Source organism: Telopea speciosissima, chromosome 10, assembly GCF_018873765.1.
Source record: "Telopea speciosissima isolate NSW1024214 ecotype Mountain lineage chromosome 10, Tspe_v1, whole genome shotgun sequence".
Taxonomy (NCBI): Eukaryota; Viridiplantae; Streptophyta; class Magnoliopsida; order Proteales; family Proteaceae; genus Telopea; species Telopea speciosissima.
This window is the reverse complement of record NC_057925.1, coordinates 48991669-49017705: the sequence shown is the minus strand read 5'-3', so window position 1 is coordinate 49017705 and position 26037 is coordinate 48991669. Positions and strand designations below refer to the sequence as shown.

Here is a 26037-nt window from a genome sequence, read left to right as displayed (position 1 = left end):
GTTGAGGCCTCGGTCTAAGCCCGGTCATCCTAGCCCTGTATATATATAACTATATATAACATATAATATACAATTATAAATAATTATATTATACATATGGTTAATAGGGCTGCTAGGGTCAATCAGGGTCAACCTAGCCCGGGCCTGGCCATGTATAAATAGTTATATATAATATACATTTTATACAATTATAAATAATTATAGCATACATACAGCTAAAGAAACAGAGGCAGTCAGGACCAGCCCGACCCTGTTTAGCCCTAAAATGGCAAAAATAGGAGTTGCTAGGGTCAATCAGGGTCAACCCAGCCTGACCTGACCTGGTCTTGCATACATAATTAAATATAATGTACATGATATGCAATTATACATAAGGGAGAATGTTCTCTGTGCCGCAGTGCAGCTTGTGCCTAGGCAGATGGGCAGCCTGTGCAGGGGGGCAGGGTGGTCATTGCGCCCATCCCCATGTGCCTGGGTGTAGGTTGCGCTGCGGCACAAAGAACAACACCCCTATACATAATTATAACATACTTAAAATGATTAAAAAAACAGGGGCCAACTTGAACCTGCACAGCCTTAAATTGCAAAAAATAGGGGCTATCAAGGTCAATCAGGGTCAACCCGGCCCTACACAATGAGGGTCTATCAAGGTCGGGCTGGGTTGAAATCAGCACTGCAGAGCTGGGTCTAGGCTGAGATGTCCCAGCCCAACTTTAGTTGGGCTGGTCTAGACCTAGGTTTAGGGGACATAGGGTTGGATTGGGGGTGTCACATCAAGAAACCTTCAGTTAATTCCTCCTAGATGGAACCTGCAAAGAGGAAAAGATGAGCAGAGTCGGTCTTCTCCGACGGGGGACTCTCCAATGCTTAAGTCAGGTCTCTTTAGCAGCAAACAATTCAAGAGAGCTTGAGAGAAAAATAAGTTAGATGATTTACCTAACCCGTTGGCCTCTTATTTATATGCCAGACTAGACGGAGGTTGTGCCTCACTAGGAGATGATTAGTCTTGCGCTTCACGCTTAGCTTATTATGGTACGAGTCCTGTTAGGAGAGTGATAATTGGAGAGTCCACCATTAATGGGAGTTTCCATAGTGTTGATTGGTGGGAGATCTTGCTTCCTTATATGATTGCACTTGTTGGCAGCGTTATATTAGGATTTGGATATGCTTATTGCCTTCTTTGTAGGGATCGTATTCTCACACTAGGCTTCTGTGAGATCTGGGTCGGTTGGGTACCATACAGGTACAACCCGACGGGTCGAGAGTCGCTTCAAGCGATTGTAGCTTGCCACATGTCGCGTTAATATTAACGAGCCTTTTTAGGTGTATCAGGGGGTGTAACAAAGCCAGCCTAACCTGCACGGTTGCACCCCTAATGGAAACTGATCCCATGCACATTCAGAGTTTTTAAACCATGAGGTCATTATTCTTTGTAAGTACGGCATGTTACACTCTTGGTGTATGGTCTAGTGGTGCTTCCTTGCTTGCTTGAGTTACTTGTGGAGATCTCTCAAGTCTCAACTAGTGTAAAAGTGTAGTATAGTCCACTAAATTTTTCTTTATTTTTTGTTTTTTTATAGGAAATAAACATAGATATATTAAACAAGAAATAATAAAGGCAGTACAATATTGTGTGAGAGTAGTATATGCTCTTTGTTAATATACATATATTTTGCTAGTTCATAAAGTAGGAGAAAGAGTATGGCATCCTCGTTAAATTTTTCTTGATTTCTTGACCTCATGTGATTAATTTATATGTAATATATTTTGAAGAAGACTAAATTCAAAATTCTAGACTGTAGTAAGAAAAATATGTATATAGACAAGAAAAAAAACTTGAGATCGAGTTTCCTTTCACCCATAGTGAAGAGAGAATCTCTTAAACCATAACATCTGAACCTTATATTGGATTAGAAAATGATAGTTTCGACCAAGTATATAATAGGGGGTGAGAGTTCAATGATAGAACTCACTATCCAGGAGTCCAATCATAGGTTTACATCAAATTGGTTAAAGAGATTTTCTCTTCATATGGCTGGCAAGAAAACTTCTCCAAAAACTTATAAATATAGCATAAAAAAGAGACATATATGTATGAGGTAGCTTTCCTTCACCACGAATGAAGGAACTGTACAGACATCAATAGTTGTACTTCTCTACACCCTCTCTATCCCTATTTACGAATTATCGAAATCAACCCTGGCCCATTGTTGCGTGATACAGAGTAGTCGAAGGCCTAGGTCAAGGGATTGACCCTGTCTGAAGGAAAACTCGATCCTATATAAATTCATCACAATCTTATTTAAATAGAAAATTCAAAATAAAAAACATAGTGAGCAACTATGTGAATAATGCGGCTATGATATAAAATACATGAAATTCTCACATAGTTGGTGTGTCGTACACAATTTTAGTTTTCCAAACATGGTATATGCGCATATTATTACAAAAAATATGCGTATATACCATGTTTTGAAAACTAAAAATGTGTAATTTGATATGATAACTCCAAAAAAAATATCGTTTTCCTAGAACAGTATTTTGTATGATGGAGAGAATTGGCCACCATATTTATTATTAGTTCAATCCCCACCGCTTTTGCTTGCTTATCTTACCAACATCAGCAAAGAGTATACTTATAAAGACATGGAAAAATTGCCTAGCTCTACAAGATAAGAAAATTAATTACAAAACAACCAAATTTGACTTTGTTTGCCATTTCATTGGCCTATCAAAATAAGCTTCTCTTTAGAGTCCATAAATTTTGCCGTGTTAAAAAAGATGCGGCCACTCCAACCGTTGGATTGGCAGTGGATGTTCTAGATGGGACATTTGTCAAGTTTTATTCTCATATCCAATTATATACTCTCAATGTATGTCCATGCATGCCTATAGTACTTTAATCATCACTATGCACTCTCTCATATCCTTGGATCTTTAAAGTTCTATTTTGTCACTTAGCAAATTCCTTTAAATCTGAAACTTAACCCATGACCTAAGGAGACACCTGTCCACAAAATTTGTGCTTATATCACATGTGACATAGATATCCTTGGCTATCAAAATAAATTTATCTGGAAGGATCCACCAAAGATAACCTTTTCCCAAGGTAAAAAAAAAAAAAACAGAGAAGTTTTTTATGGGGGAGTATACCACCCATGCCAAGAAACAGTGGGGGGTGAAATGATCGTCCTGCCCCCTATAAGAAGCGGAAATCTTGCCCTCAAGATGCTTTTGTGTGTGTTCTCATTGGCCCTGTGCCGCTGTGCGTGCAAGGGCCACACTCCCCAAGAACATAATTAAAAGAAAATTTTCTTGGGGTTTAAAAACATTGGGTAGAGAGTTGGGACTAGGAGTTCATATGTACTTCATGCATGAAAGGTCAAGAAAGAGGAAATGGAAGACTTGGGCAGGTTGTATCATATACAAGCCCGGGAATCCCTGCGTATATTCGATCTAAAAGTCCACGTATAAACATAAAAATATATACTTCGAAGCTTAACTCCATTAAACAAAACCAATATTCCTCCATTGTTAAGAACACTTAAAAAAGAAATGCAATTCAGAAAGTAAACCCAGAAAAATCTCATGGCTGATACCCCATAAAAGTTTCATTTTTTGACAACATTTTGAATACGAACAAGCAAGAAACTTCCTCCAAAGATACCTCTTATGTATTAGGGAAAATGACAACAGCAAAAGGTTTATAAGTTACAGACACAAATTGATTGAGAGAGACACACACCCACATTCAGAATACGGTCAAAGTTGGGAATTTTGCAATTGGGCATCAATCAATCAAGCAAGCAAGCAAGGGAGATCGAAGTCCAGTGATTAATTTTTAAATAGTTGGGTTGTTCTTGATCATTGTCTAATTTTAATTTCTGTGGGTGAATTGTGAATCTGAAATATGGAGATTGAGGAGCAATGGGTAGGAGATGAAGGTGGGTCGTCTTCCTCTCCCAATAAATTTATGGAAAGCAGCATAGGAGAGATAATAGAAGAAGATCAGGAGATTGAGATCCTTGGCACAATCAAAGAAGAATCTAAAACGATTGGTGGTGGTTTTGGTGGTGATGATAATGATGATAACGTTTATGTTGCAGTAGGGAAGAGCAATACAAGCATGGATGCACTCAGATGGGCTTTGAAGAACTCCCTCAAACCTTCCTCCTCTGTTTTTCTCATCCATGTCTTCCCGGAGGTTCACCATATTCCCACAGCCTGTGAGTCTCTCTCTCTCTCTCTCTCTCTCTCTCTCTCTGATCTTCTTCTTCTCTGAGGATTCTTAATTTGTTTGTTTGATCTTGAGAGGCTTTGAATTGAAACATTGTAAATTTCTGATAGGATTATAAACTTTGAAACAATCCAAATTTCATAAGCTCAAAGAGTCATGATGACATCCCAAACTAATGAAATTATTGTATTAATGGATCACGACTGAATCAAAGAACAGAGTAATTATCAGTGACTGATTGATGGAACCATGACAGTGGGGAAGTTTCCAAGGAGCCAAGCAAGCACAGAGCAGGTGGAGAACTACATGAACCTAGAGAGAAGCAAGAGGATTGAACTCCTCTCCAAGTTCTTGAATCTCTGTTCTCAGGTAATTAAGCAGGGGAATCTCTCTCTCTCTCTCTCTCTCTCTCTCTCTCTCTCTCTCTGTAAAGAGATGCCTTATAAGTTTTTCGGGACTCATATATATGTTGGGGGTACGATATCTTGTATTCTGTCGCTTGCATAAGTGGGTTGATTCTAAAGAGCATTAATAAATTTCATGTATAGGGTTTCGCTATAAATTTGTAGTGAGCATTTTTTTTCTCTCTAATCAATCTGAGAGAGGTGTGAGGATGAACGACTATAACCCTATTCTCTATTGATAGTAAAGGTAGATCTCATTTCATAAAGGCAATATTATCGAACCACGTAAATCCTTGTGTGCATTATGTGTGATTGTTTGTTTGCGATTTCCATTCTTTTTTGCATCGTTTTAGGTTCTCATTTTTCTACAATATAATCAAATATAGCATTCATTTTCTGGGTTACAGGTAAGAGTAGATACTATATTGATTGAGAGTGATCACACAGCAAAGGCAGTTCTGGATCTCATCCCAGTCCTCAACATAAGGAAGCTGGTGCTTGGCACCAATAAATCCAGCCTGAAGTAAGTATAAACCCTCCTACAATCCCTCCTCCCCTCTTACTCTCTCTTTTCTCTCTAGACCACTCTCACTCACTTTCCTTTCAAAATCCAAATTCCCGATCCTAATTGTTGTTTGAGTCTTTTGGATGATTCCTTTGATTAATATGTTTTTTGAGTTTGGGTTTTAATGAACTTTGAAGGAAAGGGAGGAAGAAAGGGATAGCTGATGTGGTACAGAGGGATGCACCGGAGTACTGCGAGGTTAGTATCATATGTGAAGGCAAAGATGTGAGTCGAGAGATGATGATGATGGGAATGCCTACTACCCCTACACACACCACCATGGGTACCCCTTCCCCTTCTTATTCCCATTCTCAACTCCCACCATACCCAGATGGAGAAGAAGCAGCAGCAGAAGCCAACGGTGGTGGCGGTGGTGGTGGTAATGAGGATGCCATTAAAAGAACCCCACGCCACAGTTCACACTCAAACAATAAAAACCATCATAAGAAGAAGGGAAAGGATGATTCATTCTCCCTTTGTATGTGCTTCTTCTCCAAGTCCACGTAGGCAAGCAGTGAAAATCTTTTATTATTATTTTTTTTAAAATTTTTACACTCTTTTTTGCCAACTGTAACCCTGAGGGGATGGATAGGTCAGTTGGGATAGCATTCTATTGTAAATTTAAAGGTTGCATGTTCCATGTCCCTCCTTTTTTTTTTTTCTTTGTCAATAAAGCTTTACTGAATGTGTAGTATATATGGATTCTGAATTATAAGTTTCAAGAAGTCATGGAGTGGAAGTGGGCTAAACAGTCCTACACGTCAAGAATGGGCCAGTAAAAATTATGATTCTAAATAGGATGTCAAATGAGTAATATCTTGGATTAACTGGAATCACTATTATTAGCAGATCAGAACACTAACTGATGAGGATATAGAGATCAACACTTTGTTGTCAAATTCAAAAATTAGATGGCCTCAACTATCTTATAGTCAAAAGAATGCTTGATCAAATAACCATTGTTTCGGCCATTAAAATGGTTGAGAACATTGATGGCTCGGAGGTAGTATGTAGTGATCTGCCACAACAATCACAAAAAAGTAAACCCAATTCCTCCATTTGTGCTATCAGATACGAGGGATGCATCACAATTAAGCTTTATAAATCCTAAAGTAGGCGGTTGCCATTTGTGCAATCTGGCCGAGGGCTTATAATGGTGGTCTACTTCATAGCTTTACATTTAGTTTGAGCTTCATTGCTTTCTCACATATAAGAAATGAGGTAGTTTCCATTCATCCATGGTGAACAAAGAATAGTTTGCCTAAGGGTTTTGGTGTCTTGGGATGGGTATCGGGAACAATTGGGACTTGGGAGGGTATTAACGAGTTCGTATAATAGGAAGATAAAGTAACAATAACCTTAGATGAATGTACTTTCTTTCACTAGTGGTGGTGGAAGAAAACTTTCTCCTTAAAATAAAAAATAAATAAAAAAGGTTTCGGCAATTACTTATGGGGCTGTTACGAGAAAAGTAAAAAGAAAAAAAAATGCTGTCCTTTGTTTTTATCCTCTGTACAATGGAAAATTTTGAGAAAATTCAGGACCCACTACACAAATGCCAAGATAATATATGAGATTTTTTTTTCCTTCACCAATAATAATAGGTGAGTTTGTAGTCGTCTACAATTTTTTTTTTTTGGGGAGAAGGAGAACACCATCTGGTCATGCAATACACACCGTTCTTTTGCCCAAACACAGAGGGTACAAAATGACAATCGCACCCCTGATCATCTTCATCGTTTTAGGGACTGCTAAAAAGTGCGGTGATCACTATGCACCCCTGTGTTGGGGAACAAGGCAACGTGCACTACACAATCAGGCGGCGTTCTTTCTCTTTGTTTTTTTGTAGGTAAACAGTCGTCTACAACGTTCAAGGATTGGACTTAGTGCCACTTTTATGAGAAGTTAAATCCAAAGAATTGACAATAAGTTCCAACCCTACCCCATGGGGAAAAATAGTATATTGTTTTGCAGCCACTCATAATGGATAGAAACAAATTTAAATGCATTGGTGAATTGACAGAAATTTTGTAGGTTGGAATGAGAGAGAAAGAGATCACCACTTGCTTTTGGAGTCCACTAGGGGTCGGGTCTTGGCTGATTATGCCTATATTGTTGAAAAAGCAATCACCTTCTGTAACTTTGAAATTCCATTGACTATTATTCTATCTATAGTAAAAATATATCTCGTGGTGCTTTTTCTATTGTCTATATTTACTGAATGGTCCGAGAACAACATATCCTTACACATCAATATTAGTACCATTGCCTGTCTAGGATCATTTTATTGTGATAGTAGATGGTGATTGGGATCATTTTTCTAAGAAGGCAAGGTGGACCTCGATTATTATTTACCATAATCAGTTTGTTTTTCTTGAAATGGACAGTGGTATAGCAAGAAACAGGTTGGAAGATGAAGCCAAGGGACTACTCCAAGGGATACAGGAAACATTGTATTTAAGAAGGAGAAAGAGAAGCAACGGAAGACGAAGGAGTAGGAGAAGCAGCGGAAGACGAAGACATCATTTTTTTTGCTTACTTAGAGATCCAGTGGTCGTCGGATACCATGTAAAGATAGAGATTGAATGGTGTTTGTCTTCCTCAATCTTAGAGGTTAGACGTGTATCATATTTATAACTGTGTTTTTACAAAATTTAAACTCACCAAGTGATAGAATTTGACTACAGCAAGACTCTCCTATCTATAAGGAAGAGATAAGAGGTTGACCCAGTATTACATTGAGTTCACAACAATTTGAACTCTGACGTTTTATAATTCAAAATTCAAAAGAGTTTGACCTCGAATCGTATTCCTTAACAATTTCAAAGCATGTGGATTGAGCTTGGCCTTGGAAATGTTTACAAGCATTGTTGGATGTTACCTATTTAATACTGTTCTCTGCATGGGAGTACAAAAGCTATGCACGTGCGGCAGCCAAAGAGAGAGCACACTAGCACATTGGGGGGTAAAAATTCTGTCAGTCAAGGGGGCAATTCTGTCAGTCAAGGGGGCAGACGGTCATCCCCCCCCCGCCCCCATGTGTCTGGGCATGGTCCCTACATCCTATGCAAGGAACTTTTCTCCTTAATTAATCATTTTATGTTTGTTGATACAAACATACAATGTGACTGGTACGTAAGTTTGAATCGTACTCTAACTAGGAAGGCTTGACAGGAAAAGTTTTAAGGCACAATTACTACTTATTCTAAGAAAGAAGACAGTTCACCCACCATCCTAGGGTTCACAAACCCCTAAAAGATTTTAGTATTTTCCCAAAATACGCTACGGTGATTGGAGGAAAACTCGGTCTTTTGTATATTATTTCTGTTAATATTATTTTTTCTTTTATTTTTATTTTAAAAAAAAAACACAAAAAAGATAACCCTTACCAGATCCCTCACAAACTACAACTGGTGGTGGGTGGATATTCCTTGTGCTTTTAGAAAGAAAGAATTGACCACATTGTGACTGCAAAAGAAAACTGTCAAAGAGGCCTGTAAGATTATGGGGGGAAAGTCATTTCTAACTCCAACATAAATCATCATGAAGAAGATGATTTAATACTTCCACCTTTTGCAATACAAATTTGTAATCGTTTCCAATTACAACAAACATATGATCTATCAATATACAAACACCTCTCCCTCAATACAAATTTGGAATCGTTCTCAACAACAAACATATGATCTATCAATATACCAACCTCCTCCCCCACCCTCTCTCCCTTACTCCCTCAAGAACCACTACCACCTGTATCTGAAATGTTCAGAAAAATCTACATCTTCCCTTGAATACAAACGAATCGCAAATCAGTTCACTGAATCCCTAAAAGAAATCAAATTCAAGATAATTATCAGAGCTTTTCTGATCTGCAGGAGTAGCAGCAACAGCTTTCTTCTCACTTGTTGATGTTGTGGGTGCTGAAATCCTATCGATCTCTACCACCTTAGGGATCTCAGGTGGGCTTGCACAACGTATCAAAGCCCAGTTCACTCCTTCAAAGAAGGGGTGTTGCTTAATCTCTGTTGCCCCACGCTTGTATGCCAACCTGTGTTGTGGTTCCTTTACAAGAAGACCTCTTATCAGATCCTTTGCCGAGAAACTGACAACTGGTGCTTCCGGGAACCGCAGCGGCTGACCCACTACATTGAAAAGAGTTGCCCGGTTACCTGACCCTTTGAAGGGAGTCTTGCCGAACAAGAGCTCATAAAGGAAGATCCCAAAAGTCCACCAGTCTACAGCACTCCCATGACCTTCACCTTTGATGATTTCAGGAGCCAAGTACTCATGTGTCCCAACAAATGACATCGACCTTGCCCCTGTTGGCTCAGCGATGAGCTCCGGTAATGGACTGACTTGATTCCCGATCTCATTTTTTGGCTTCCGGTCCTTCTTTGACTTGCTGGAAAAGAGACGTGGGGAAAAACATGTGGTTGGGGCCACACAAGCTGGTTGTATGCAAGAGGGTTCAATGCAAGTTGGCTGGACACAGTACATGCCATTTTTTCGGAAGGGTTCAGAATCGCCTAATGAAGACTTGACTAGTGTTGGGCTGACAGTACATCTCAGAGAGAGGTCAAAATCCGAGAGCATTATGTGACCATCTTCTCTCACGAGGACATTTTCTGGCTTGAGGTCGCGGTAGACTATCCCAAGCATGTGTAGGTACTCAAGAGCTAGGAGGACCTCTGCTACATAAAACCTGCATATTGAAATCAGTCATGACAATCAAAGAACAGAAACTGGACACAAACAAGCACATCATACAGATACTTGTGATTGGTTACAAACCTTCATGGGCTGTGCAGGAGTTCCAAATTTGGGCCAGGGCTGAAGTTGCATTTATAACTTCTCCCAAACAGGGAAAAAAAGGGCACCAAAAGCACAATAATATGAACTTTGCCCCATAATAAAGATCCCACTAGGCGGTATCAAGAACCCCTGTTCAGTTCAACTTTGCCAGCCCATAATTTAAGATTCCCAAGCAGACCCTTAGCATGTTTAGACTATAGCTTCCATGATGAGAAGAACATTATGCATTCTCTATATGGGCCATGTTTGCTCCTGTATTTCATGTTCTTATAATAGACAACAGAAGACCAACATGAAGGCTGGGGCCTGAATGATCTGCAAGCATTGATTAAGATAACTACTTCTCTAGTAAAACTGTGACCAACATGAAGGTGGGCTGAATGCTCTGCAAGCCCTAAGGTAAATACTTTTCTACTAAAAACTATGTGTTCAAGTTTAGGCGTCTTGAACGCTTTTATTTCTCTTCTCTACTCTATTGGTAGAAGATATTTGAAGGATCTTCCAATATTCCGATAAGACAGACAAATTTTGCAGTGGTTGTTCTTGGGTTACCCTAGACTATGTACTGGGAAAGATAATTTTGGATGGTATTCCACATAGATGGCCAATATTCAAGTTACGCTCATAGGTAATCACACAACAAGTTGTAAGAAAATCTTAAAGATGCTCAAGCATCGTATGATATCTGTTTCTGATAATTTGAGAGCAGATATTAATGCATGCAAGAGAAATAGATGTTGTGTAGGAATTGGATAGTAACTGGTGTAATGGACAGGCAAAGAATAAGTAATACACTGTTGAACAAGTAGCAAAATTTTCATTCTGCACTCAGGTCCATGCAATCTCATTTGCTTTAGTGGAACAAGTACCCAACAAAGATACTAGGACTTGACACTGGACATGCACCAAATGTATCAGGTCACATTTTTATAGAACTGGATCTTACAATACCGTGTCATCTTATGAAATGATTTTGAAATGTAACACTGGATACATCAGCCAAAATTTGGTCATGCGTTTCTCCCATTCATCATCCTTCCATGAGGGACCACTATTGAACAAACAGAGCAAATGGCAGTGTCTATCTGTTGTTGTCGTTGTTGTGAACACAGTGGATGTGTGTTGGTTGTTGTCAACAGAAGGAATCTTGATGCAGTACAATATAGGCAGCATTCCGGATGAGTTGGCAGACTTCTGTCAATGCAGGTAGTGACTGGACAGCATTACAGGGGTTTGGCAGTTTACAAAGTGGTCCCACAGTGATTAGGAGTCATCCAGGGGCAATTCTGTCATTTACAGGCATGACAGTGCATGTACAGTGTGCAGTATGACATGGCTGTGACATGGTAGTGTTCATTGGTTGAGATGGATAAAACAGATGAGGTGGAAATGGTTATTGGCCAGTTGGCAGAGCTAGAATGGCAAGTGCATGACTTGGCGTGCAGCATAGACACATGGCAGTTGGGCAGTGTTTCAGAGGCATGAGGGCATATCAGCAGCAGGGGGCAGTTCGAAATGGCCCATTACAGTGTATATCAGTCCTTACATATGTGCTAGAGTAGGGGTATCAACGGGCCAGGCTGGGCTGGGCTTGACCTAAACCCCAGCCCGGCCCGGCCAGGGCCTTACAAACCCTAGACCCAGCTCAGCCCTGACAGGGTTTACAAGAGCCCGGCCAGGCCCTGATTGGCCCTGATTGATAATCTCAGTACCGCTCTCCTCATCCTCCTTGCTCTTCTTTCTTTTCTCACTCCTGCTCCCATCGATAATCTCACCCTCAGCCGCCGCTACCTCTATCACCTCTTTGTGAAACTTTCCACCCTTCTCTTCTTCCGGATTTTACTGTTTTGCCATCCTCCCTCTTATTTGATCTTCTCCTCTTTTTATTTTTTTGTGGTGTTCAATTTGATAATGACATTGAAGTTCATGACTATGCAAATGCGAGTGGCGTTTTCCATGTTCCGGTTGGGTATCTAAGACTCTCTTCCGTGTTGATAGTGTTGTGATCACTACGCTTTGTCTGGATCTTATTTTCAGTTTTAGCTTAATTTGATTTTTGTTTTCTCCCATCCCTTTCTCTTTCACTCTGCATTTTAGATGGACGGAGGGAGTTTAGGCCTTGATCTCTGGGGATCAACATTGTCCAGACTCTATTATGGATGCAGTAATGCCAGCAATAAGTTTGTGAGTGTGTCTCTGTTCTTTCTTTCTGATTTTTTGTTTTCTTTTGTTTATCCGATATAGTTTGTCTACCTAACCGGTTCAAAATATGTTGTATTCTTCTTATTCGTACTTCCTAAGGCTGTAAATTTCTTAGATTCAGTAACTCTGCAGTTTTGATAAGTCTATACTTCGTTGAAATAGACCAGCCAGGGATCATTCTTATTGGAAATTAATGGAAGCCTGATTTTCTTTCTTATGGGATCTGAAGAGAATAATTTGTTCTTCCAATAGTAGAATAAACAATATTTGTTGACCCTATTTAACATTTGCTTGCTAATTGGGCTTTGTTGTGATTTTATTTTGTAAAGTACCCTTTATGTCTAAATTATGTTTGGTTTAAGTCTATGATGTGAACTGCTTATTTTCAATGGTACAGCAGCGGAAATTGTCACACAACCCAATCATTATCTCCTGATCGCAACCAGTGGAGTCTTAAATCAACAAAGGACAGGGCTGGGCTGGGCAGGGCAGGGCTCATGCCGAGGCCTCAACCAAGGCCAGACCCTGCCAGGGCCAGCAACTTATTAAACCCAGCCTGACCCTTTGTTCAGGCCAGGCCCGGCCCTGTCCGGGTTCAGGGCGGGCTCGGGCTGGCCGGGCTCTTTTGACACCCCTATGCTGGAAGTGTTTGGGAAGACAGACAGTCAATTAGGGCATCCGGGTATAGACAAGGGCATTTTGGTCATTGTGTCAGTTCCAGGCATTGCGGTAAATCTCCCGGACTTGTGAAACAATACATTAATGTTTTACAGCAGTAAGCAGAACCTAGGATTAGCAGGTAAAGGCCTTGTATAGTTGAAGTGTCAGTTTCATAAGATCATACACTGGCAGCTGACTTGTCAGCATTTTTAGAGGGTTAAATGGCAGAACTGGGCAGAGCATTCCACATGAGAAATGTAGAGCATCGAGTCACCTTTCCAATGCAACTAGAAGTGCATCATTTCGATGCCGGATGAAGATATTGCAGTTTCCATATCGTCGAGCAGAAAAGAAGCTAAATAGAGGATGTTTTTGGAATTCTGAGATGCATTCTAGAAAATTTCTCTAAGTTTGTATATATGGAATGATAGATCTCCTCGTCACGAGCACAGTGCAGCAAACTGCTTTCAAAAATTCCGTATACTGAGTGAGATATGACCCAGATACTCTTTTGGGTGTTCTGGTAGGCTAGAAGGACAGAGAAAATGGTGCTTTGTCACACACCGGAATAGAAGGGAGACCGGGACAGTGGATAGTGCATACCATCCCTCAGAAGAGTTTCAGAATGTTAGAATCCATATCTATGGCCTCTGAGAAAGCTAGCTTAAGGCATGTGATACATGACGCGAAAGATACCATCGCGGTATCTCTCGTTGGTCGAGTGTATCTACTTCGATACACCGTGTATTACAGAAGCAAGCTGCCCTGAGCTCATATTATGGTGTTATTCGGTGTACCGTGCGCTGCACGAAGATTCCATCGCGAGCATTGATAGGGGCTGGGTCCATAAATCGTAGTATGTCGCGTCACATGGTATCACTGATGGATTCAATGCTATGCTCGCACACGGCACACCGCGAGGAGATACCAGATATTTGGCACATGTCGCTACGTGTCGGTGATGGAAGGTCGCACAATCCAATAATCACATTGATTTCCTGCTTGACTTCTGTAGATCAAACGGCCAACAATCGATCATTCCCAACCGACCAATCAGAAGGCGAAACGCACCCTAACAACATTAGACACTGAAGAACGACGCGTCACGAGATGCTCATCGTACGCCCATAATCATCCGTGCCCGCTGACCCCTGATGACATCATGAGAGCAAGCACGAAGCACCTTTTCAAGATTTGGATCCAATGGCTCCTACAGCTGGCAATGTTGCACGTGCACTACATAAGAACAAGCGTCATTATGGTGCTACACGTCAAGATTCCTTTTTGAGCCCTCTTGTTAGCTGAAACTCAAATGGACATAAATTCTTCATCTGGTGACCATTTTGGCCATTCCAAATTGCAAAATGACCCCTAACGACAACATGCGGTCGGGAACGAAGCAACTTTTCAAGATTTGGATCCAATGTCCTGCAGCTGGCAATGTTGCACGTACACTACACAGGAACAAGCGTCGTTATGGTGCTACACGTGTACACCATACTCACCCTTGAGATTTGTTTTTAAGCCTTCTCATTAGCTGAAACTCAAATGGACATAAATTCTTCATTTGGTGTCCATTTTGGCCGTTCCAAATTGCAAAATGCTCGTGGGGAAGAGCTCCACACACTCGGACCAAGAGAACACAAAGGTGGTGGCCTCTGAAGAAGAAGAAGACATAAATTCTCCATCTGGTGGCCATTTTGGCTGTTCCAAATTGCAAATGGCTCATGCGGAAGAGCTCTACATATTGGGAAAAAGAAAACACGAAGATGGTGGCCTTTGGGGGAAAAAAAGGAAAAGGGAAAAAGACATGTGGTTGCCCCCATTGTCAAGGACCACCTAGGGATCTCAGAGATCAATGCACACTTGAGGATTCAAGTTCCCCCAGTCAGGCAAGCCAGTTGAAAATTCAAGTGAACAAATTGGAGTTCCCAGCTTCTCCTCTGAATAATAGAAATCAAAGACACTGCATGGTTGTGAGAATTTATATCAATTGGCTTTGTATATTCCATTTCCGTATCCATTATATATGCTAGCAGTAGGGATGCATGTTGAGACCTACGCTAGATGTAGATTCATTGCAGGGCATTTTTATATAGCCTAAACCTGATTATATGTTGGCATGTTCAATGGGTGTTGGACACTAGTAGTATTGTCTGCATAAATCAGCCATGGTTGTGGCCTCCTGCTTTGATGCTGGGAAATTTGCCATGGGTGCGACCTCTCAATTCTATGCTGGAAAAATAGTAATGAGTAGATGTTGAAGACAGTGTAACCATTACTCTGTACATGTAGGCAATCTACTGAAGCACGTATATCTATGTTGTGGATCTGATCATTGTATGTTCTATATTGGAGTGCTTGTCTGCAAGATGGGTGTGCACACCGGGTTTGCCACAAGAATTGTAGAAGAAAGGTGTGTCACACGATTTGTATGCGTATGTATGCCATCAGTAAGGCCCTCCACCAGTGTTTGAGGTTGTGTGCTTGAGTAAAAGTTGCATAGTATGTGTATCAGCTCTGAAAAACAGTGAGGGACTTCCAGCATTAGACATTGCAGCTCTTGGCAGCAGTGTTTGTGATTGTGGTTGAGTGTGCATGTCTCATATTACAAGACTATGTGTGGTAGTGTGATTGTGCATCCCAGAGGACTATATCTGCGTTAGTGTTGAGTGTAGGGGATCTCAACAAGTGAATTGGGAGTGAAACTGTTGGGAAAGAGCTTTAGAGTACATTGATTCACCCCCCCTTGCAGTGGTCATCACTGTTCAACAACCACTGCATGCTTTAAAGGCAAGAAATAAGCCTAAGGACAATACATCTTTGCCTATGACATCTCCTTTCCCATAGTCTATCACAAGAAAAGGAATCTCCTTTTTCATTATCATTAAAGTCACCAACCCCACCCCACACCCCCCCCCAAAAAAAATGCATGACACCTAAGATTCAAAAACTCGTCTCGACCTGGTTGAGATAGTCGAGATGACCGAGATCTCGACAAGTTATTGTAAATTTTTTTTTGGGTTTCGGTGGGCAATTGGGCAAATAGCCATAGTTGGCTCCGAAACTTTAAGGGAAGCTTGTTTTAGGCTTAATAAACATATTTAAATCTTCAAATTGTAAAAACAAGCACCCAATTTGGTGTTTTGGATTTGCACCCTTAGTTGGCAATAAACGTCACCCTTAATGTAATATCGCCTATTCTACACATTGTTTGAGTGCTATGAGACATAATTGCAGTAAATGTCAAACCCTTAATTTCGACACCGTGAGGTCGTAGATTGGCCTCCAGTGGCTGACATACAAAATATCTAACCCCATACAAGAATTTATCATATTTGTTTCAAAAAATAGTATTTGGGAATAGTAATTTTACCTAAAATAGTTGAATGTAGACAAATCTTCAGCAATCATTGTCTTCGTAGTGATGTGACAACCCCCAGTGGTGTTGAGTGATGATGTGGCAAAAAAATAAAGATCCAAGCTTTTTCCCCCTTCTCTAGTAGGTCCATAACCACGAAACTGTCGAGTTTTCTTCAAAATTTTGAAGAATGGGTCAAGTTGCTGCCTATTCATGCGATAGTTTGTACCATTTTAGCGAGATTTCGGAATTTTGCCGAAATTTTGGTCGAGTTTCTCGAAACACTGTTGATTTGAGATTTTGTAAGAGATCTCATCTCGAGCAGCTCGATATTCTTGAGTTTTCCGAGATCTTGACGAGTTTTAGAACTATGATGACACTACAATAAGGACCATTATTATGCTCAACTTTTGTAGAATGACCAATCAACAACAACTCAGCCATATCCCAACTAAATGGAGTCGGTTACATGGATCCTTGCAAAACAAAGTAGGTAAAACTGAGATCCACACAAGAGGGAAATGAAGAAGTGAGAAATGGGAAATGAAAGTAAGAGGAAAGAGGTACAGCCCAAGAAGTCAAGAAAATCTCAGCTAAATGGGGTCGACAACATGGATCCTTGTCCTCCAATAGGCTCTATCTAAGATCATACTTGGCACAAGACCCAAGCTATGCAAGCCATTCTTCACAATCTCTCCTATGGTCATTCTTGGCCTGCCCCTAGCTCTTTTGGCTCCTTCAATCAGGATCAGATCTCTCCTCCTTACTGGGGCATCCCCAAGCCTCCTGTAGAATGACCAGACCAACCAATTAAAAAAAACACAAAAGGAGAGTGAGCATTTACATTGAGAGTAATTTTCTTATTTTAATGTTGTTTTCACCCTCAGTTTACTCACTGTCCTTTGACAATCACATCAACACCAAATCAGTTCTGCATCTCCTGACAAACATAGGGAGGATGGATGGATCTCCATTATAAGCCCTGAAATCTGCAGTTGCAGGCATTAGAGTGATTGTGGCTTAAAATTTAAACGCAGTCAAGGGTTTATATCTCTGAACCCACTGATAACTAGCACAAAGACACAAACTCAGTGCTGATGTCCTGGTGAAAACCTACTGCAACTGGAAAATCATGTCTCTTGCCTAGTTTGACACAGTCAAAGCTAGAAAGATAGAGAACAATCTAGTTTTAAGAGTTTAAGAAAGTGATGATAAAAGAGAGCCAAAAACAATGAACACCAAAGATGTCCAGGAGGGATCGTTATCCTCTGTTGTCCGCTGCCCGAACAGCACCTGCTGTCCCCTCACATGGGGGCGAAATGACGACTTAACCTCCCTGCCCGAACACACTGCCCGAAGGAGGTTAAGTAGTCATTTCACGCCCCATGTGAGGGGACAGCACTGTGCTGTTCGGGCAGCGAACAGCAGAGGATAAAAATCCTGTCCAGGAGGCCTGGATTCTAAAAGATATCTTGAATAGTGTTTTTTACCCCACTACCCCAGCCCTTGAAACAATCTAATCTCAGTCACAATATACAAAATGAACAAAAAGGGGGGGATAAAAAGGCTCAACTAATTTTACTAACTTAAAGCTAAAGCACTGCTATAGTACCTTGAGTAGTACCCCTGCCATAATCCTATGTCAGAGCTTTAACTCCTCTGCTCTATTCATCACTAAACTGTCACATAATATCCAATGATTCAGCAAAAGCAACGCATAAATCACTATCCAAGGACCTTTCATCCTTTATCAATCGTACACTTTTCTTTTCCAGAGCATCATGGCCAATAGTATTTTGCGCCTCCTAACTCCCAAGTTCTAACACTAGGTTCCATTATGTCTAATAAAGCCCCTTACTTGTCCAGGATCTACTAGAAACTTCTATGTTCCCAAATCATTGCCAACTTGGCAGGTACAGAAAGATGCCTCAAGTGATAAATGACAATATATGATATTAATTACAATAGTTAATGTAGGTCTAGATAGGATAGGATCCTACTAGGAGCCAGGTGAACAGAAGTTCTGAAACTGATAACTGATTGGGCAGAATTGGGTAGTTTAGGGCAAAACTAGGGTTAATGCTAAGGTAAAGGGTGAATGTGATATATGATAATGATGGGCAGGTCTAAAGGAAGCTAATGGTATAAATTTTAATAGGTTTAAACAAAAATTGAAATTCTTGAAATTTTAGGGTTAGGGTTTCGGGTTTTGAAAAGGGGAAAATAGCTAGAACTAGAGTTTAAAGTGGAATTTCTGTCAAGGGCTTTTGGCCGAGTGATCTAGACAGTAAAAGGGTGGTTCGGTTGTAATATGGGTAGCTTTGGATGGCTGAACAGGTCTAAACAGAAGTTAGGGTTTTTTTGGGCTTTTAATAGAGATGGGGGGAATTAGGTTTTTGAGGAGAGGATGGGCCTAGGGTTCAGGTCGAGTGGAAGGGTGGATGAGCAGAAGCTGTGAACGAAGTTTGAATGCAAACTGATGAGGGAGTTGGGCTGGACAGGGTTTAGATTGAGGTTAAGGTTATGGGAATCAATTAGGGTTAAGTGGAGGATTAAGAAGAAGAAGGTAATTGCAGGAAAACAAAAAGAACTTACTGGATTTGCAGAGATCCAGAAACAGCAGCTTGAAACACCTTGGAGATTGATTGAAGAAGACCTTCCGATCATGAATAGATGCAAGGAGTCACTGAAATCCACCAGCCCTTCACCTTGAGATCCACAAGGCAGCACTCACAATTGGAGCAGAGCAGCAGCAGCAAAGGCAGCAACATAAATTGAATTTTTTTCAAAACTAAACTGTGGGGGAGCCTCTCACACGTTTTATTAATATAACATATGGCCTATTCCCAATTCCTATTACAAATCTGATTCCTCCTTCAGAATCGTTGGAGGGTTATAATCTGAAGTTAAAACAAATTCAAATAGAAAGGCCTAATTACCCCTAACACTTAAAACACTTTAAAACTCCTAAACTAAAAGATTTCCCATCAACCAATAGGATATAAGATCCTAATAGCCAATAGGAACACTTCACTTAAATTAAACCAACTTAAATTAAACCAATTGGATGCAACCAATTTGAACCGGTTCAATTAAAACACAAAAATAAAACTAAGTATAAAACTGAAATAAACTAAGTATAAGACTATACTACGGCCCCTACTATGACCCTATGCTTAGGGTGGCTTCTTCAACTCGAGGAGACTTGGATCTACATCAATAGTAGTAGAAAAAAGAAAATCAAGGGATATAAATCTGCCATTAGGTGAAATTTTTAATCCATACCCAATCTTCCCAGGCACGCAAGAGAAGGCCACCATTTTTTAAGCCTTTCTCTAAAAAAATGCACTTCAACACCAACAACTTACAAATTTCTTGGTGCACAAAGAATCAGTAGCCTATTTGTAAGTAAGACTGCCAAAGAGATCTGGATAGTTCCCTCAGAATCATAGTTGTCAAGGCGGCGCCTAGGCGGCCAGGCGCCTTGGGCACCTTGTTCGCCTAGTTGGTGTCGCCTTAAACTTTGGCCCTCTCCACCGCCTTGGGTCGCCTAACCGCCGTGACAACTATGCTCAGAATCACTTTACCTAGGTGAACCAAGAATCCTCTTCCTTAGCCACCTAAGAACCATATGTTGACCTTCACCAACCAGTTCCATCCCCTACAGTGGACCAAGCAAAAGATTCAAGACCTTCCGAGTATGTTATGGGGGAATAAACTGAAATGCAAGTCAAATTCTTAATACTAGCTCAATTAAGCTTGATCTTGATGAGCTCAACCTATTAAGGAGATTTCAAACAACTTGCCTAATGACTACTAATAAAAAAAACACATCCCTGCTTTTTAGTGTGCATTACTGCATTAAGCTAGTCTTACCAGGCCATTTAACTGAACTTTGGATAGCTTGAACTCCCTTCATCCATCAATGAATGCATGATATGCAGATTCATTGTAAGAGAAAAATTATCAAGCAGACTCACAATTATCTCCTCTTCTTTTTTTCTTGGTAAAAGGGTAAGTCACACACAGAATTATTCATTATTATGGGGTTCCATGATGAAAGTTGCCACAAAACAACCTAACCTGGTTAACACTTCATGTTTCTTCTCATTTTAAAAGCATGAGTGGATGACATAATCATTTTCTTCCCTTCAACATTAAGGCGATGCAAGGTAACTAAATAAAGGTGCTGCTATAGCAGGCATATTCACAAGAAGATTCAAGCATCACATTCATAGTATTCTTCATTATTGTTTAAGTTGTAAATATAAATTGTACTGGGACAAACCCCAAAGCAGGGTGCCCAAGAAGTATAATTTAGAACTGGAAGAAATAACTAAAACTAGATCACTACTAAATAATGTCTCAGAGAATGCCCAATTCTATGCAAAAGTCAAAATTTAACTCCAATATGAATATGAGAAGGATTGAGTATCATGCTTCATCACCTGTTCAGAAAAATGTTTCCCCGGCTGCCGTTGCCGAAGGGTGTGCAAATCTCCTCCAGGACAAAATTCCATCACCAAGCATGAGAACTTGTCAGTCTCAAAGTGGGTATACAATGTCGAGAGGAACAGGTGATCCAAAGACTGCAGTATCTCTCTTCCGTCTGAACCCAAAGAAGCTTCTTACGACTTGCCAGAGAAGCCTTGTCCATAACCTTCATTGCAAAATAACACTTCATCCCAGTCAACTCTGACAGGTAGACACTCCCAATATCCCCACAGCCCAACCTCTTCAGCAATCTGAAATGATTCAAACCCAATACCCCATCTTTGGTTCTGATAACCTGTATGGCTTCCCATCTCGAATCGTTTGCTTTATGAGGCTTGCTGATGTTGCTACTAAAGCTGTTGCAGGTGTTCTCATCACGCACATCAGTGCTTGTGCTTCCTCTGCATATACTGCTCTTGCCACTCTCAACAAAATCAGCCCGACCACTAATTTTGGTGCTATCACTGGTCTTAGTGAGACTGCTGGTTCCATCACTAACCTTGGTAGAAGCTGAGCTTTCCTTCACACCGTTGTACTCGGATGTTTTCTTTTCTTCCCGAACTCCTTCAAGTGAGCCCCTTGTGTCAATTACAGCAAGATCTGCCTTCTTTGGCAGTTCCTTCAGACCATCCACTGAGGCATTTAATTCTAATTTATCAAGTCCCAAATCTGCTGACCCCTTCTGTTGAGAATTTTGTGATTTTTTGCCCTCAGCAACCTCTACTGTGACCTGCTTCAATGGAATTTGCTGCACAGATCTTGGTAATTTTTTGGGGGTAGCCGGCTCTGATCTGCTTGTTTTTGAAATCTGTAAAGGTGAGGGTCTGCGCGTATTTGTCTCTATAGTTTGATTACTAGCTGATTTTTGCTGCTGTTCTAAGGGAGCTCTCCCACCAATTCTTGAGGCCATCAGAAGAAAAACGGACACTTTAAATAGATCAAATTCAGCAAACCCATCAGTCACCCCCCAGCTCCAAAATCATGAGGCCCACCATTAGAAAACATAAATGGTTCATTTTCCCAACACCAAATAGCAACTTTGATTTAGCATAAGACGATCTCTGAAAATTGATAAAATTGGCAAGATCACCAAAAATGTCAAAAACCAATAAGCATGAGACATCAAGCTCCTCTCAGACATGAAGAGGGGATCAAATTTTCCCTTCAATCTCCACAACATATATAAACAGAATAGTAATAAAAATAAAGCAATATATTTAAATTTAAACCAACTTACATAAATCAAGTATAAGGGTGGATGAAAATAAAATTTACTTCAAAACCAGTCAAAAAGCCAGATCAACACGACGGCAATTACTAAATAAATTAGATCTACGAAACCAGATGACCTAACTAAGAAAAATAGAAAGCAAGGAAACCAGAGATAAGTAATCGCAAGCAGTGAAGTGTTCCCAAAAGAAATTCACCTACAGTATCTCAAGAACAAACAAGAAGAAAACCCAAAACCCAATTAAAAGAGGCCAGGGGGGTGGAGGAAACTTATTTCACGGTGAGAAAGAAAGGAGACTAAACAAAGAGGCTGCAAGCACTGAAGCTCAAGCAAATCAAACGCTGTTCCAGGAAATGTGCAACCAGTGGAATTTCAGCAAGAGCAAAATCGAAAGGAGCACGCACTTCAAAATGCAATAATACCCCGCCGAAGTAGAAATCGATAAAATAACATAAAAACCGGAACTCACCTAAAGAGAAGATGGTGGGAAGGATTTTTACCTCAGAATCAAAGCATCCAACAATAAATCAAGCGAGCCTCGCACAAAATGCAGTTCGTCAACAGCTCTCAGCAAACAAAACCTATCAAAAAGAGAAGAAGAAGATGGGCAAAGGATCAAAGTCCAGTATGACATAAAAGATTCAACGAAGGGTAGAAATGTATCGAGATCTTATTCAGAGACCCATCCCAACGATCAAACCCTACTTCAGATCCAAAACCCCACAAAGACCCATAAATAGATAGGACACTCGACAGTGAAACGATTAAAACCCATCAACCAAAATGCAAGGCCACTTAAAAATAAAGCCAAAAAAGAGTCCAAAAGAGTACCTGGTTTCAAAGATCAGAACTTTAGGGTTTTGCTTTAGCTGAGGAAAAAGAGCACTACTGCATAATAGAGAGAAAGAGAGAAAAGGACCTCCATTCTCTTCCTGATATCAGTAGAGACTGGAGAGAGAGAGAGAGAGAGAGAGAGAGAATAAATTAAGCTTTAGTGAGTGTTCGAAAGCGTTGGGTGTCTCTCTGGATTATTATGTGTGAGAGAGAGATTGAGTTGGGGGGTCAAAGCTAAAGTGGAGCTTTTCTCATTCAATTATTTCATTGTTTTTGGTCCCTAAACTGAGGGGTCCGAATCAGCAGAGGGGTCTCTCTCACGTCTGTCTCCAGGAGTTTAGGGCTGTATGATAACACTTCTGTTTCTTAGTCATGTTTTTATTTCAAAAATGATTTTTTGTATTTCTGTTATTGGTCGAATTTTTTAAAAAAATAAGAGTGTTTCAGAGGAGATGGTCGCAGTGGCAGTGGTGATGGATTTAAGAATTGAGAATCGAATCAGTGAATCGACTTATTCTTATCAGAATCGACTGACATTGATTCTGATTTTTATCAATCCTAATTGTTTCTTAATTATTTTTTGTTATCTAAGAGTGCATCTAGGCGCAGACTATGCCCAGACACATGGGGAGGGACTGGGGCAAGATTTTGGGCATTCAAGGGGGTGGACCAGTCATTTCGCCCACTCCGAGCCCCAATGTGTCTAGCCGCACCCTGCATCCCTAGTGTATAGTATTGAATCGATTCCCGATTCTTGAGCCCATTTTGTTTTTATCCCAAAATAGTTTAGAATGGATTGAAGCCGACTGATTTAGGTCTCTTTTATATATATATATATATATATATATATATATATAGCAAGCAGAGTACTCTACATCCTCTCATGCTTAATTTTTAATTATCATTTTAAAAAATATGAATATAATCCTTTTGTGAGGAGGCACAATGTACACCATAGGGTTAGAGAATACATACATGTATCCAACAAATTTTCAACTATATTTCAAATATTGTTTACAATTTAACGGGTAATCAATGTGCTTACAACTAAAAGCACCCAAGCAATTATAATAAAAAATAAAAAATAAAAAGAGTTGGCCAATAAAAATTGTATAAAAAAAAAACCTTGCCCTTTCTCTCTCATTCATAGAGCTCTTTTCTTTATTATTTTCAAGCACTTAAATAGTCTATTAATAGAGTAAAGACTAATGTAACTCCTTAATACTACTGTCTTAACTATTAATACACTCCTAATTCATTGGGAGTTCCTTCTTTTTTTTTTTATAGGGTTGGGGGAGGGGTGTTGGGAATTTTTTTTTTAAAAACATTTATCGTTGAAGAATGATAGAATTAGGCCGATCTGGACCAAATTGATCTTAGACAAGAACTAGGGTTAGGGTGTTTTTTAGCCGTTTTCTATTAATTCTGGACCGATTTTGATTTGATATAAACAAGATTCGGCCCGATTCCAAAATTTTGAACATTGGATGGAATGCAGCAACTTACATGGGTTGCTCAAATATGGATGAGGTAGAGAGACATAGAGGGAGGTACCCCTTCAAACTTCAAGCATCAAAGTAGGAAGTAGGAAACCACAGCCAGGGGAGACGGTTGTTGTACCAGACTAGTAATGACCCTAAAATGCTCGACAACAATAACTAATTGTTCAGCTTTTGGACCAGATCAGACCAGACCAGCATTAAAAATTATAAGAGAAAAAATGGTCCCCACGCGAATGTTTGTGGTTCTTCACTTGCCTCATCAAAAAAAAACAAAAAAGGTTCTTTCAAACTCCAACTTCCAAGTGAAGGTATGGGCAATCAATTCATAGGATCGTATGGATAAAAAAATGGCGTATCAGAGGCTTTCGCCATTGCGAGGTATGAGGACTGTACTTTCACAAAAAGGTTGTTTCCAAACTCAAACCCGTGATCACTAATGATCGTATGGATACTAGTATATGACCAGCTATTTCTTTTTTCTTTTGTTCTTTTATGACTTTCTTTGTTTCTATAGAATAAGGCAAATATTTTGTTTTTGTAAAATAAAAAATTTCAAATATAAAATAAAAACAAAAGAATTGAAAACAAGAAAATTTTATATAAAGAAAAAATTTCATGTAATTTACATGAAAAATTTTACAACAAAACAATCTAGGGCTCGAAGAAAATAAAATTTTCTTGATAGATTCTCAAGTCACATGGACATGGTACTCCTAAGTTTGTTACTCAGCAATGGCTCTCTTTCCAGGGTTTTAGGTATCAGTATCAGTTTGACAATATCAGTATTAGTTGTGATCGATATCAATACAACAAATAAGGTGATATATTTTTAAAATTCAGCTGCTTCTGCTCAATTTCGTATTGATATCCGTGGTGATCAATACTAGATCTGATATTGTGGATTAAATCTTAGAATCGGATTTTCTCCAGCATGCATCGGACGACTGGTGTTGTCCTTGGGCTGCGTGCCAATCCGCTCAGCCATCCAATATGTGCTGGACGCACTAGCACACTGGAGAGGATCTGAATTCCAAAATCTCCCTATCTCTCTATCTTGTTTGACTTGTGTGTGTTGGAGATTATTTCTTTTTTTTTGGAGGAGGGGAGGTTTTTAAGAGGTGGACTGGGCTGCCCTTAATGAGGATTGATGAGTAATTCAAAGCAATTTACTCTCATTTGTGAACCATCCCATGAAGTAGACCAGTTACGTTTGTGATGTTTTGCCAAAACAAACAACGAATGAAAATGCAACATTGTTTTTGCAAGTGGGTTCAATCCTCTCCCGCACGGCACGGTGTGCAACGCACATTGTAAGGCTGGAGAGTCCCCGATCCACACGCCAACATGTCGGGATCAGGGCTCCCCAGCCACATGATGTGCACTGGAGAGGAGCCGAATCCTTGTATAGACTATATAGTGATAGAGATCATAGTTTAATTCTATTGGGTAACATATAATCTGTAAAGAGTCAAAGACTACAAACATTTTATAAATTATTTGCTTTTTTCCACAAAAGGGGGAGGGGAAAAGAATTAATGAACTAAGGAGACCTTTTTTTTTATTATTTTTTTTTTTGGATGAGAAAAAGAAACTAAATTACCGAGGCAAAGATTTTACAGAGTTATGGACAGGCCATAAGTTCATATAGTTACGACATTAAAATCTATACTAGTGAAATTATCAGTAAAGAGACCTTGCAATACATGAGGGTTTGAATATTTTGCACTAATTACCA

General features: G+C 39.9%; 1 protein-coding gene, 1 long non-coding RNA gene and 1 pseudogene across 2 annotated transcripts; 2 read left to right on the top strand and 1 right to left on the bottom strand.

The window, feature by feature from the left end:
- Positions 1-3910: 3910 nt before the first annotated feature.
- LOC122643676 (U-box domain-containing protein 37-like) lies at positions 3911-5730 on the top strand. Its single transcript, XM_043837277.1, has 4 exons — positions 3911-4226; positions 4494-4606; positions 5049-5164; positions 5344-5730. The coding sequence occupies exons 1-4, from the start codon at positions 3911-3913 to the stop codon at positions 5711-5713; spliced, it is 915 nt and encodes a 304-aa protein (XP_043693212.1). The 3' UTR covers positions 5714-5730.
- Positions 5731-8762: 3032 nt separating this feature from the next.
- Positions 8763-23095, bottom strand: LOC122642483 (annotated as a pseudogene).
- Positions 11896-12660, top strand: LOC122642484. The gene is made up of 3 exons (XR_006330049.1): positions 11896-11982; positions 12116-12206; positions 12618-12660. It is a non-coding gene; the product is annotated as an uncharacterized LOC122642484 (long non-coding RNA).
- Positions 23096-26037: the final 2942 nt, after the last annotated feature.

What these genes read in the sequence shown, in the direction of transcription:
- LOC122643676 (XM_043837277.1), top strand. Translation starts at nt 3,911, where the DNA reads ATGGAGATTGAGGAGCAATGGGTAGGAGATGAAGGTGGGTCGTCTTCC. An exon ending in TCACCATATTCCCACAGCCT is followed by an intron (nt 4,227 to 4,493) that starts GTGAGTCTCTCT and finishes GAACCATGACAG; the next exon opens with TGGGGAAGTTTCCAAGGAGC. An exon ending in TCTTGAATCTCTGTTCTCAG is followed by an intron (nt 4,607 to 5,048) that starts GTAATTAAGCAG and finishes TCTGGGTTACAG; the next exon opens with GTAAGAGTAGATACTATATT.